This window comes from Emys orbicularis, chromosome 11, assembly GCF_028017835.1.
Source record: "Emys orbicularis isolate rEmyOrb1 chromosome 11, rEmyOrb1.hap1, whole genome shotgun sequence".
NCBI lineage: Eukaryota > Metazoa > Chordata > Testudines > Emydidae > Emys > Emys orbicularis.
The window spans coordinates 66601448-66616123 of record NC_088693.1 but is presented as its reverse complement, the minus strand read 5'-3'; the positions used below and the strand labels follow the sequence as shown (position 1 = coordinate 66616123).

General features: G+C 41.5%; 1 protein-coding gene across 5 annotated transcripts in view; it reads left to right on the top strand.

Annotated features, from left to right (window-relative positions):
• The first annotated feature begins 419 nt into the window (after window positions 1-419).
• IKZF2 (IKAROS family zinc finger 2) overlaps window positions 420-14676 on the top strand; it is a 130882-nt gene continuing 116625 nt past the window's right edge. For 3 of the 5 annotated variants that reach the window (XM_065413075.1, XM_065413073.1, XM_065413072.1), the window contains exons 1-2: window positions 429-462; window positions 1256-1360. In XM_065413075.1, coding sequence (XP_065269147.1) covers window positions 429-462; window positions 1256-1360 — 139 coding nt within the window. Of the gene's footprint in view, window positions 463-1255; window positions 1361-14676 lie in introns of all 5 variants that reach the window. The other 2 variants (XM_065413076.1, XM_065413074.1) reach the window with 2 other exon arrangements.

The window sequence follows — 14676 nt, the reverse complement described above, 5'->3', positions numbered from 1 at the left end:
AAATGTGAAAAGGGCAATCTTTATAGTATCAACATCTTGGAAGCCTGCTGTGGCTGTGAGAACTGCTAATTGATAAAGCATTAAAATCCCAGTTAAAACATACCTGGTCCAATTGGAACCTCAAAAAAAAAATCATTAAAGCAGCTGGAACTGTAATTAAAAATCAAATTATAGTCTCAACACAGCTCATCAAGATGCAAACTTACCTTTTCTACCCCCATCTGCAGCAGCTTTAGATCATTTGCCAAAAGAGTTCAGTGACTTACCAGTGCACGGCGTGTGCTCATTTGCATGTTTCTTAGGTGCTGGTTGCAGCAGCAAAAGAGGCAACTACTAATGGCTTTAAGTAAGTTTAAGCATTTAATGGCTGATACTGGCAGGCATCTTTGAGGGTGTATTCTTTTGCCTTGTAGCACTGCACTTTGACTATGGAAGCAGAGGCTACTGATGGATATATAACATGTAAGTACTTTTATTTAATTTTGTTGGTTTACTTGTGAAATCTCCTTTGCTTTCCTTTTCACAATATCTCTGTAGAAAGTGTTATAACCCCCCCCCCCGAAACTCTTAACTTTCATTTGTGCTGTTATTAAACTCCATATTGTAAGAGAATGCTGGAGAGATACCATTTAACACTAAACTTTAGTGGTTATTTTTAAAAACCACTATATTATATACTTAAATATTTGCTTTAATATTTTCATAAGAGAGCAATGTTTATTTTATATAAAACATAAATGAGAAACAGGACAGAAACTAAATCATTTTTTACTGTGAGGCTTTTTAGTACTGTGCATTGCTCCCTTCTTGTTCATTGGGGAAAATATTTTTACTTTGTTGAACTATTCTAGCTTAATGGCCAGTTACATGAAAATCATGAATCAAAATTGGAGTGGAAGGTCCTTACATCAGAATGATACTCCACTCTGCTCCAGTTCAGTCTCTAGTCTGTTATCACCACAGTACGTAGAAATGGGCAAGTAATTCTAAGTTCTGTTCATGTAAAGCAGCCAGAGCAAGATTTGCACGTGTACTTTTTATAATCTGTGAGGATTGAAGGATACTTTTTGATTCTAATAAAAAAAAATTATGTTTGTGGTCACTAGGAAGCCAATTTTAGTTGACCGTGGAGGAATCTATTAAAAGTGGAAGGCGGGTGGGTAGAAAAGAAGTTAGCAAGTCTGAATGCTGTATAATTGGATAATTTTATGGCGCCATGGGACAGAAACCTAAGTGTTTTATTTTGTGAAAGCAGGTGACAATGAGCTTTCGCCCGAAAGGGAGCACTCCAACATGGCTATTGACCTCACTTCAAGCACACCCAATGGGCAGCATACCTCACCGAGTCACATGACAAGCAGTAAGCCTTCTTTTTGTGTATTTCTCTCTAGCAGCATATTTGGACTAGTTTAGTCTGTGGGGTCTTCATCTTGCTCACTAGACTAAAGCCACTACCGTAGATTTTGCTACCAAAGAAGAAAAGGACGGGACAGATTTGGTTTTGTTCATGTTAGTGTCTCTTCTAAACATGAGTCTGATTACTAGTCTGAAGTATCCCAAGGTGGCATTTGAGAGCTGGTCCTTACCTGTACCAGGTAGGAAACACTAGGTTTTACTAGTCCTTGTTTTGCTTTGACGGTTTTGAGATCCAAACAGCTTTTTAGCAGGATTCCGAAAAGCAGTCTGAAATAGCTGTATCTAAAAAGCCAACAAGCTTTTATTTCAAAAAGGCTTGACTCAAGCAAAATCTAAAGTTACACTATGCAGGCTTGATGGCAGGATATATTTTACTGTTCTGAATGGAAACTTCAGCATCCTGTTCATTACCTTAGCTTTGCTTTGAAAATTTCAGAAAATGGCCAGTATAAATTGGTAATTTATGGAACTCTCTCACCAGTTGAGTCTTTAACAAATTGAAAGGGTTTTGTTTTAGAATGTCAAAAGAGAAACTGAGAAAGTGCAGAGGGATCTGTGAGTGTAACACTGAAAGTCAGGTGTACTTAAGATTTTTGATGATGGATTTTTTCACCCTTAAATGAAACAACACCTTTCAGCTACATTTTGGAGCCTATACATACTTTTCTCTTAAGAACATAGATTGTTTCACTGTTGATTACAATGTTTTATCAAGATACTTATCATAAAGTGCTTTATTATTTGTATTCAAAAGTAATTTAAAATGTATTGTTTCCAATATACTTACAGTGGGTTTTTTTCCTTTGTGATACTCATTTTTTTTCTCTCTCTCTCTTTCTCTTGTGTGTGTGAATATATACAGTAAAAAAAAGTTGTACATTTCTCCAAATATTCTGGAAGGAAAAGTAAGGCATTAAGAATTTGTTTGTAATAATAAGTATATTATCTTCAAAGCCTTTTTTACTGAGAGGAAAGTGTTACTTTTTCCTTAACAATTTCTCTTTACCTTCTGCAAATTACGAGTAAAATACAGATTTTATGAGCCTTTAAAACTGAGGGTTATTATGAAGATCTCCAATTATATACATGTTGCTAGAGAATGTGATTGCTAACACTCTGGGCTGAACTTTATATGACATCCTGTCCTAATTCAGCAGCTTTAGACCATTCCAATCCTGCTGATTGGGATTCTGATTTTTTTTTTTTTTTTTTATTGGCTTATAAAAGTTTTACTACTCTCTTTGTTTACATTTTTATTAATGGGAAGGCTTCATCAGAGATAAAGAAAAAAACCCACTGTTTTAAATCTTATCATATAGGCTAAAAACCAGGGTCTAATTAATGAGTAAAGCTGTCTGCTGAGTTCATGTGAAAATATTTTTTCATTTGATTTCACTGTGCAATGATTTGCAATGATTATTCTAGTTTAATCTCATTCATGCCTGCAACGTGCATGTTCCGAGTTCAGCATATGCACATGGCTCCTGGTGTTGGCGAAAATTCCTGAATATTTAATCTTGCATGTGTGTCAATAACTTTCACTGTTGTTGGCCTGTTTTAAGGATATGTTGGTGTGGACAAATGTAGGGCTCTATTCAGTGTTCTGGATGCAGGTAAAATTTGATTTGGGATGCGGGACTTTTGCCTGTATGATTGGAACCGAGGAATACGACCCCCTCTCTTTCCTATAGAATTCTTCTTCTTTTCATTACAAAACTAGATTTTTCTTCTGATCAAACATCAAAACGTTTTAGAGTGAGGAGCTTTATCTCATGTCAAAAAAATCAAAGATGTTGATTAGCGGCTGTCAGGCTTTTGTTGCAGTTGAATTGGTTGGTTTACACATAGGGCCAAATCTTCAACCCAGTGGATACAGGCCAAATAACGAGGCTGTGCATTGGGGTCCACCATATGTTCCACATATGTTCCACATTCAGAGAGCTTCAGTAGCCCGTGGGCCTCTACGTTTTCCCTCTGCAGGGAGGAGAATGGCCATTGGAAACTGCTAAGTTGTGGATTTTCTTGCCTTTCAAAATTCCTGCTGTTGCGATGCAAGCACACCCCATGAAGGTAGGCTCCATAGTAGGTAGGGAGGGAGGACGGGTACTCTGTGTGCACAGACCATGGGTCTGATTAGAAGTCGCTGGAAAGATCTTGATACACTGCTGGAGTGCCCGTTTATTTTGGTACCAAGTGCTTGTAATTCTGATTTGGTAGTGTTTTGCACTACTTTTGCACGGGTGTAAGTGGCGACACAAGATACTGGGCAGTGCTGTATTGGGGCTGTTGTCTTCCGTGGGAGGTGGATTGGGCCCCCAAATCCTTCACTCCCAGATTTACCCGCTGATCCCCCAAAGAAGTGGAACCTGCATTAGTTCTTCTGGGTCTGCAGGGGTGAAGGTCAGGATTAGATCCTCAGTCCTGTGTTTGAGCCATAGCTCTTATTTCAGCCATGTCCAGTTTAAATGGAGATGAAACCATGACAAGGCAATCTTCCTGGGTATTTTACTATACAGTAAAGAGTGCATCGAGCAGACGAGAGTGCAAGATTTGAGTGAGAACTGCTTGATTGGTTCAGAAGCAACAGTAGTAAAATGATGCGCTTGGTGAAGAGTTCATATTTATTAGCCTGTGGCAATTCCATGTTAGTAAGACTTTTGGCCAGGCCACTGATGTTTTCAGCTTCTGTTCCAAAAGGTTGCAGGTTAAATATTTTGGCTCATGTTGAAGAGTCTCTATTGCTTCCTTAACATAGTATCACTTTACGATATCAAAGTTACATGCATAGGTTACAGATGGGGCAGACACCCACTTTTCTTCCAAATGAGATGATCCTGAAAGATAAATCAGAGTAGATTGCTTGTCATAGCTAACTAATGATATGTATACCTTACAATATGCATCTCCCTTTAGCAAAGTACAGATAGGTATTGGCAAATATTCAAATAATTCTAAGTAACTTATTGTAACTAAATTGTAAGTAGCCAGATGAATAGGCAGACTGTTTCCCTCCAACTCCAGTTCAAGAAATACTGTATCCAGTAGCATGCTTACATTGAACTACGTGTTTACAGTGGCCCAAAGCTGGAAGTTCTAGTTCACCAGTTACTCAGTCCTTACTTGGGTAAACTCTCATAAGTGCTCTGATCATGCATGAGCTTGGTGTGGATGGATGCCGGTGCTTGATAGAGCCCCATTGACTGACCTCAGTACCACCCGTCCAAAGTTCATTGCAGAACAGGGACCGAAGGCCCTGATCCAAAGCTCATTTAAGTCAGTGGAAGTCTTTCCATTGACTTTGGTGAACTTTGAATTGGAAATAAAATGGGCAGGGACTTGTCAAAACTGAACAAGATTCTCAGGAGAGGAACAATGTAAAAGCAGATGAAGCAGATAAATAAAGCAATTTTTAAAAGAAACAAAACTATTCCGGTGTTTTTCCACACTACATTCTTGCTATAGAATTTGTCTGAGAGGAAACACTTTTTCCAGGTTACAATGGACTCAGAAAAAGTCCACTGTAATACAAGGGCTCGGTTGTTTGTTTAGTTGACTTGACGACCACTCTGTGTAACATGAAAGATATTTCTCTAAATCCATTGTCTGCTATTGTATGGAAAATTAATAATGGCAGCTATTGGCGTCTGACCATGTCAGAGGAAAGTTCCACTTAAATTTGAGAGTTAAACGGTGCTACAATGGGCGTCACAGATGGCTTTCTTGTTTCCAGGTCTAGATTAAAATACGCCTTAAAATAGACAGAGTAAGAACAATAATACATATTAAAATCCAACAATTTTGATATTTGATTAAAAAATCAATGCACTTTAAAAATGTTTTGATAACAATGCAGAAAAAATATTAAAGAATAAGAAGTAATTTGATAAGAAAATAATTATAGTTGCCTGAGTCAATTGCTGAACATAATGACTCTACTACAGTAGTTGGCTTTGGGAAACAATAACAGTAGCGGACTAGAAAGCTATTGGGATGATTGTACCAAGTGAAGGGAATTCAAAAAGAGTGTTAAGAAGTTAGAATCTGTTATAGAGAAGTCAGACAAGACATTATTATAAAATTACCTATATTATATTCCAACCAATCAATTGTGTCCCTTTTTTGTCACCTTAAGGCTCAAAATCTTGCTTGGTAGCTTTAATTTTCCTTCTGAATTGGAAACTCTAATACAACTCTTGTGTCACCTCTGTCATTTCCCCTGAGCAAAATGTTGCATTTACTGTAGGTGTATCAACTTCACTTCCCACATCACATTTGTTTGAATAAATAAACACATCTATGGATTCTACCTTTTGCAAGGAAACGGCCTGAAATTAAATCGGGTTTGAAGATTGTGTCATGATACAACCTTGGAACTTTTATTTATTTATTCTCTTGTAGGTAATGAGCACAGCCATTAAGTTTTACAGGATGGCCAATGCAGAATAACATAAAGCAGTAGTTCTGGTTTCACAGGATGTCGGCCAATGACGTTTCTGGGCCAAGCTGATTTTAGAGAGAGGAAGGTTTTGTTTTTGTTGTTGTTGTTTTTTAAAGAAATTTTGGAAAAAATTAACCATCCTCATTTTTAAAAACATTTGCGTCACCCAAATCCCTCATCCAATTAACCTCAAACTTCTCAAGAAATATTCTCCCTGGCAGAAAAAACATACATGAAGTTTTAGGCAAACTGGCGAGAAATTTTAGGCAAACTGGTTGACTGTTGGTGCAGTTAGAGGGGAAAAGCTCATGCTTTAGACATAAAGTTAGGCTTTGTGTACAAAGAAAAATTTTACTGCTTTAGTACTGATCATTAAAGTGGTAGGAAACCTTGCCCCTCTGTCCGGACACAGTTATACTGGTATGAAAGTGCTTCTATAAGAAGGCAAATAAGCTATAATGGTATAAGACACCTTTATACTGGTGCAACTTAATCCATAGTAGAGGTTGTACTGGTAAAACTATTTTGGTTTTAAAAAAAAATCATACTCCTAATCAAAATGGTCATACCGGTACAAAATCTATGTATAGACCGGACCTTAGTCACAACCTGAACTATCCTGAGGGAGTGCTGTTTGTAACTAGAAGGCAGGTGAACCTAGCTTCACCTATGTATACTTTTTCCCAGTATCACTCCCTACCATATCACATACTTGGCAGTAAAAGCATTCCTCCCTTTTGGTGAGTGTTATAATGAGGGTGGAGTGGCATGATCAGCTAATCTTGTTTAAATACTATTTTATTCACACCAATAGACTCTTTTGAGAGGTCACCTATCCCAGCTTTGTTACAGGACACGCCCTCCTTCTAGAGCTTCTGTAATATCCTTTGACTGTCATCTTCAGTTAGCTCTCCAGTACACACCCTGTTACAGCACTCAACGTTCTTGATAGCTGTAGAGTCAGCAGGTTTTAATACTTAGCTTTTGAATCTTCATTTTGGTTTCTTGTCAGACACTCATGAGGGGGGAAAAGTCCTCCATTTCTTTGGAATATAGTAGTTGTCAGGTGTTTCTCAAAACCGAATGACTAGAAATTCAGTAGGCAGCATTTCATTTTCCCCCCAAAGACAAACTTGGGGCAAGACCCAGCTCCCATTGAAGTAAATAAGCGCCTTTTCATGGACTTGAATGGGAACTGGATCAAGCACCGGCTTCCTAATCCTGCGAGAAGTGCTGAGCTCCCTCTCCTTCCATAAGTCAATGGAAAGTTCAAAGTGCTGGGCATCTTTTAGGATTGGGCCTTATAGACGCAGGACTGGAGTTCTCTGCGTTGGCCATCGCTTTAGGTGCAGTGGTTAAAACTGATTGAAACAGCAGAGGGAGCTGCTCTCTCTCTCTCCCAGCTAAGGAGGAAGAGGAACTTTTGAGGGCAGGGTGCTTATACAAGCCAAGGAGAGCAGGGGAGCTCCCCTATGCTTTTAATTAAAGAGGGGAAGGAAGGGCTCTGTTGCCTCCTACTTCCTCTCGCCTTACATGGTTTGAGTGTGGGGAGGCTCAGGGAGTGGTTTAATTGGCTAGGTTATTCCGTAGTTTACATTGCATCCACCATTTAAAAAAAACACTGGATTGGGTACCTAGTAGGATCAGGCTGTTTGTTTTTCCCCATATGAAACTACCTGGTCTGGTCCAACTCAGCTGTAACCACAGAACTGGTGTCTTAGGAAAACATGCCAAAATACTTTCCCCCATTCCCTTCTGTTCTGGCAAGGTGCCATGCCTATTGCTGGCCTCTTATGCTGAGCATGCTCCGTGTTGTCTCTCTCTTTCACTGGTGTAGAGAAGGTTTCCCTCTACCACCATCAGTTTGGAAGCTGAAAATCAGCCTCTCTACTGCCCTACCCAGGAGGTTTTTGAACAGAAGTAGAATCCCCAAATGCTATCACAGCTCACTGAGAGGCTGTGTGGGCTGGTGGATCAGGGAGTCTGGAGACCTGGTTTTGTTCTCTGCTCTTCCAGTTGTGTGTGTGTGTGTGTGTGTGTGTGTGTTAGGCAAGTCACTTGGTGTCTCTGTGCCACTGCGTTTCCTTGGACTGAATTGTAAAGACTGTAAACTGTTCTGGAGACAGCCTCTGCCTCATGTTGTGTCTTAGGCTTGGTGTACACACAGATACTGTACTAGCATAATTATTTCTAATCTTTTTTATGAGTACAACCACTAGTGTGGATGTAGTTATACTGGCATAAAGGTCCTTATACCAGGATGGCTTCTTTCCCATCCCACACAGGAATAGATATACTGGTTATAAAGTACCTTTATACTGATAACTGTCTGCACTCTCAAGAGGTTGTACCACCTTAACTATACCGGTGTAGTTAAATTGGTACAACTTTTCTATGTATACAAGCACTTATTTGCAGTGCCCAGAACAACGGTGCCCAGAGTTGGATTGATGCCTCTGTAACACAAATACATTGTAATGATGGTGTACATGGTCAAATAGATTTTTTTTTTTTTAATATATATTTTTCTTTAAAAGTTTTTCGTTTGTTTTCTATCTTGGTGTGCACCGTTGGGTGCATTTTTAAAAGGCATTTCAAAAACCGTATGGAAATTTAACACTTTTTTTTTTTTAACTGCATTTCACTTTCCCCACCCTTCTTTTTTGTTTGTTTTTTAAATTCCATTATGCGCGTGACCCTATTTATATGCCACAGGACTAACCGCTGATGGCAGTGAATTTTGTCTGTCATACCTATATCTGCCTTTTTAGGTCATTAGCATTCTGTAGTTCCCATAGTTCTTAAGCTCTGTAGGAGCCCAAGTCTGCCCTCTGATGCACAGATGTAGTTATCTCCCTTTGAAACTAAATTTGTTCTCTTCTGTTGCTCTTAACAATTTGGTAAATATGCGTAGCTCTTTATCAGGCCAAATTGCTCACTCTGCTTATAGCGTTGGAGGGGATGAAATGCATGCAGATACCAGGAAGTAGTAAAATAAAATGGAGAGTGGTACTTAAGTGACGACATTGTCATGCAGATAGACTTCTGCATGTGTTGTGCATATTTTTGGCTCTGTTTTACATGGGGAGAGGCATGGTGATGCATAATAGGAACTAGAAGATGCCCTGGTGCTCTATGCAGTAGTATTTCCTGCTTGCCTGTGGAAGTTGCTGAAGAATTTTCCACAGATGTTGATGAAACCTGAAACCTGGCCCTGCACCTTATATCTCATTATCCGAGGGGTGTGTGGTATGACTCTGGGGACAGTGGAAATAGGTTTCCTAAGTGGAACCACACTATGCTGTAGTGGGATGGGCTAGGAAGTAGCACAGAGGGCAACAGCCCTTTCAGTTGGCTATCCTTTTCGTGCCGATGACTTGAGATCTGCTGGCGTCTCAAGACAGCCAGGGCTTTAGAGGATCATGCACCCTGGTCACTCTACAGGAATGGCAAATATGCCCACTAATGACATGATACCATGAAAACTCTGTGGGCAAGATCCTTACTTGACTTGTACCAGTGAATATCTGGCCCAGTAACTTTAAATTCAGGACTGTAAACTTTTCAGAGTATCTTTTCTCCCCAGCAGGGATTGTCCTGGTGCAGAGTTCATCTCCAGCAAATGGATGATTTAGGAAAATTGTTATGGAGGAGGTGTTATTTTTTTAATATTCAAAAATATACTCTACTAAATGTAAACATTTGGTGGGGTGGAATGTATCTTGTTTCTCCTTCCCAGCCCTGTCCACCTGGACAAAATAGGTTTCTTCCTTGGAATCCATATGTCCTGGGCATCCACATGGGCTCTGTGATCCCCCTGTTCAGCTTCCAGGAAATATAACGCCATTGGCAGTGCATTAATACCACTGCTACTCCAGGAATCCATCCTCTCTGCTGAAGGCCACGTTAACTAGTTTCATGGCTCCTGTTTGATTTAGAGAGTTTAGATTCCTGATCCCATGGAGGGCTGTCTGTGGTGTCCAGAGTAGAGAGAGGGGACATGGCCGACATGTTCCATTTCTTGTTTTATGGCCAGTTTGTGGGAGTTCACGCAGCCTTGAAATTCTGGTAGCATGAATTACACACCAGCATCTGTCCAAAGGCCGACAGATTAGTAACCTGATGATAGTCTTTGAATTCTCTTCTTTGAAATTGAAAGAATTTACCACTCTTTGTATGACTATATTATAGCAAACCTGTTTACATGAAACATGTGGTCTATTCTCTTGGATGGTTCAGAAATTTCCAGGGAAAGTTACATAAGATTGAAGTAATTACTGTAGCAGTTATTTGATAAGTAGGAGGAAGAAGTTGCAGAGAGAAGATTAGGATAGTTGGGGTTTTTTTTTTCTCCAAAATTCATCTCATGATTTATATGTGAAACTCATATTATAGTTATTTCAGTCCTGCATCAAGCTGTGCATTTAGTCATGTTCTTGTAATGCCACCAGAAGGAAAACAAATCAGTAAGGAATGCTAGTTATCAATTCTACATTTTTCATACTGCTTATTGCTACTTTTTCTTGGATATGTCCTGTAACGTGTAATTCATATATGCAGTATTTTGATAACAAGGAATCTCTTCTGGGAACTCTGTTGGGGGATGGAGGGCCGGAGGAGGAACTTGTCTACACATGGAATTATTCTGGAATAGCTCTTATTCTGGAATCCATTTTGAAAGCTAAACAGGAACAAGACACTCTTATTCTGGAATAAGAGTAACTACACATGGAATTATTCAGGCATAGCTATTAGACTTTTAAATTAACTCAGATTAAGGTAGGGTGTCAACTTTCGAGTGTAAGCGAGCCCTGTATGTATATCTGTGTAATGGTTGTCTGGTTTAAATTCTCAAAGTTAGGACCAAATCCTGAGATGTTCTGTGTGGTCAGATCCCAGCATGCCCACAGAGCACCCCTGAGGTCAGTGCATCTCTGCATGGTTCATGTGGGGAAACTGAGGCACAATGCTGAACTGACTTGCCCAAGGTCACCCAGAAAGGTATTGAACTAGAACACAGCAGGCAAGTGGAGCAGAACTGGAAATAGAACAGTTCTCCTGATTCCAGCCCAGTGCTCTGCCTACTAGGCCACACCGCTTTGAAGAGAAACCAGAGCATGTAACAACCAACACTATAGTGTTTGTATGCTACCAAGATAAATTAAATGTGCATGGCTAGGTTCCTAGTGGACTTTATCATTCATTCAGTCACTCATTCATTTATAAATCTAAATAAAAATGTAATAAATACTCACATACCTTAAGCTTTGAGGCTATACTTAGACACGACAAGGATATGAGAACATAGTTACAGCCATGCGTCTGGGGGCGTTAAGTGGTTTGTGGACATGACAGGTTCCTGAGAAATGCATGTAATGTTGTTCACAGCTTTTCTTTAATTTATACTTGGTCAGTCACACAAGAATTTTTTTATTTTATTTTATTTCTACAAAACCCCTATAGGGGTTGGCAACCTTTCAGAAGTGGTGTGCCGAGTCTTCATTTATTCTCTCTAATTTAAGGTTTTGCGTGCCAGTAATACATTTTAACGTTTTTAGAAGGTCTCTTTCTGTAAGTCTATAATATATAACTAAACTATTGTTGTATGTAAAGCAAATAAGGTTTTTAAAATGTTTAAGAAGCTTCATTTAAAATTAAATTAAAATGCAGGACCTCCGCAAACCGGTGGCCAGGACCCGGGCAGTGTGAGTGCCACTGAAAATCAGCTCACGTGCCGCAGGTTGCCTACCCCTGCCCTATACACACCATCACAGCTGCGTGTTTAAATGTCACATATACAAAACTACGTTGAAAGAATGTCCAGGTTGCAAAGTCAAGCACGCCAAAGCTAGGAAATGGCAGAATTAAGATTGCCTGGGAAACTCAAAGGGTTAAAGTTTGGCAAAGGCATAAGCAACTGAAAAAAGCATCTGATAATGAGAAGTGTCAGGTAATCTTTGTTATAAGTGGGGCTACCAGCACTGCCCAATTCTTTTATTTATATATATAATATATACTGTAATATTAAAGACCAAGTTTTAGTGATTGTATTTTTAAAAACTTGTAGTCTGGTTTAAAGACAGTTATGCAAAACAGTTTTTATGGTAGGGTTATGGCGTCAAATATGATTCAGCCAATTGGCATATAACATGATTTGTGTTTGCTTACATAGTATAATCATATAAAAATGCTGTAAAACTTGTTTGAGTTTATTCCTCACACTTTAAAGTTGTCATTTGCATGAGTCTGGTATCATGGTTATTTAAATATAGCTTTTGACTAATAGCTATTATATATAAAAAAGATTAATAGATGGTAGTGAGATTTTCTTGCTATAATTAATAAATATAAATATGTATGCTAATGCAAAACCAAAACAAATGGATTGCAGAAAATAATCCATAAATATTCTTACATGTATTCTATACCATGCTTCACAAGTTTTATATAGAGGTCACCTTACCTGCCACTCAAATGCAGCCACTTCTGGAGTGAAACACAACAGCTGTTTAACAGAACAGAGCAATGTTGTACATCATCTGAGGCAAGGAATTGATCATAAGCTTCTTTAATTAAAAGTACAAAGGATAGGCAGAGAGTAATTACGCAAGGATCACTGGTGATCACAAACAGGGAGAGCCCTGATTTTATGTCCCCACCAAAAGATGGCACCTCCAGCTTTGAAGTGCCTTCATAATGCCATGCTGGAGCATTAGTTCAGCAGTGCTGACTCACATGGGCGTGTATCGCTTCTGAATCATCAGCCCCACTTCCTGTAAAAAGTAGGCATTCCTTATAAATCTCCCAACTAAGTTTTGGCCGAGCCCAGCATACCTGCTTCCTCTGTAAGAAACAGGACCCCAAGACCATTTGGTATGGATGCAGCTGTATTGCCTGCAGAAATAATAGTGCCAAAATAACATGAATTAGATAAATAACTATCTGGATGGTGTTTTACCTTATGGTTTTGTGTAAGCGGGGGAATGGTCCCGCTATTGTGGGGAACTTTCCTGGCTTCTGCACTACCCCGGTGAAATGGGCTAGCGGAAGGATCTGAGTCCTCCCTCCCACTTCCTTTACCCAGAGGCCTCCCTGCCCTCGAGGACTCCCCTTCCACTCTCCTGTCTGGCAGAGTCCTCGTAACCCCAACAAGGCTGGGCCCAGGATTCCTGGGGGCTTGACCCCCAACCTTGCTGTGGTCACCTAGGACAGGGGTTAAAATGTCCCCACTCTGGGGTGCTCTCTCTGCACTGGGCACCTCCCTGACCCACTGATCGCTACCTACAGTTCAAAGCAAATACAATTTATTTAATCAGCAATTAATTTAAAAAGGAATAAGGAAAAATGGGAAAGGTTGAAGGAAACACATCACCCCGCTCTGTGGCAGGGAACATCACAAACAGTGGCTCTGGAACGTCAGGGCACTTCACAGTCTGTTCCTTGTAGGTCCCAGGCCTCCTTCTCAGGCCCTGGCTGTGCTGCAGAGACGCTGCGGGTTGGACACTTGCTCTGGCGGTGGCCACACGCTCTCAGGCTCTAGGTGGCAGGACCCTTCTTCACAGCGTCACCCCCGCCCTGTTGGGGTTACGATCCCCCTCCAAGTCTGGCCTGCAGAGCCTCTTGGCTGAGGCATATCCCTGCGCTGGGCCCACTGCCCAGGGTCCCCCTCGCTCTCCCCAGCTGCTCACTGCACCCAGCTCCGGACTGCTCCAGCCCCTGCTCCACCACTGTCTTAGCTCCAGCTCCACTCTGCCTCAGCACTGACGCTGCTGCTCTGCCTCCAGCTCCCTGGGCTGCTTCTCTGGCCCGTCTGGCTCTGGTTGCTACAGCTCTGCTCCCAGGACAGGGTCGGCTCTGCAGGCTGCTTCTGTAACTCTGCTCCCAGCTCTGACCTGCTTCATGGGCTGCTTTTCTGGCCCCTCTGCAGCTCTCTTCCCAGGGCAGGTCTGCTCTCCCTTGGCTGTGCCTCTGGCTCTGTGGCTGCAGCTCTGCTCCTAGCACAGGATCTGCTCTCTCTGGGCCGTGTCTCTGGCTTTGGGGCTGCAGCCCTGCTCCCAGCACAAGATCTGCTTTTCTGGCCCCTCTGGATCTGGCCCAGCTCTGCTCCCCAGCTCAGCTTGGGCCCCTGCTCTCTCCTTAGCTCGGCCCCACTCTGTCTGACCCAGGCAATTCCAGCTCACATGGAGGACGGGACCCTCTTGACTCCCTGATTAGCCTGCCCGCCCTGTCAATCAGGCTGATCTGGAGCATTGGCCTCTCCCCATTGTTCCTGGGGACTGTCAGTCTCAGGGTCCTGATTTCCCATCGACCCTTCCCCTTTCTTTTGGCACTGGGAGTTAGCCAACCAAACCACCCGCACTGAATGTTAGTAAGGGGACACCTTACATATGCCATCACCATAGTTCTGAGTGCCTTCCATGTAAAATTAGCAATAGCAAAGTCCCTAGAAAATTTCATGGAGTCTCTGGCTCTTCTCCCTTTATGGGCTCAGAACTTTGCTTGGGGTGGGTGTGGGGTTTTGTTTGTTTGCTTTACAGAGTTGGGAGAAGTTTGGGAATACAAGGAGTGCTGGAATTGTGAGTGTCACTCAGGGCCGGCTCCAGGCACCAGCCCAGCAAGCAGGTGCTTGGGGTGGCCAAGGGGAAGGGGCGGCACGTCGGGCTGTTCGGTGGCAATTTGGCGGCGGGTCCTTCTCGGAGGGAAGCACCTGCCGCCGAATCCCCGCCGAAGAAGAAAGCGGCGTGGTGGAGCTGCCGCCGCAGTGCCACCAATCGCAATTGCGATTGCGGCTTTTTTTTTTTTTTTTTTTTCCCCCGCCGCTT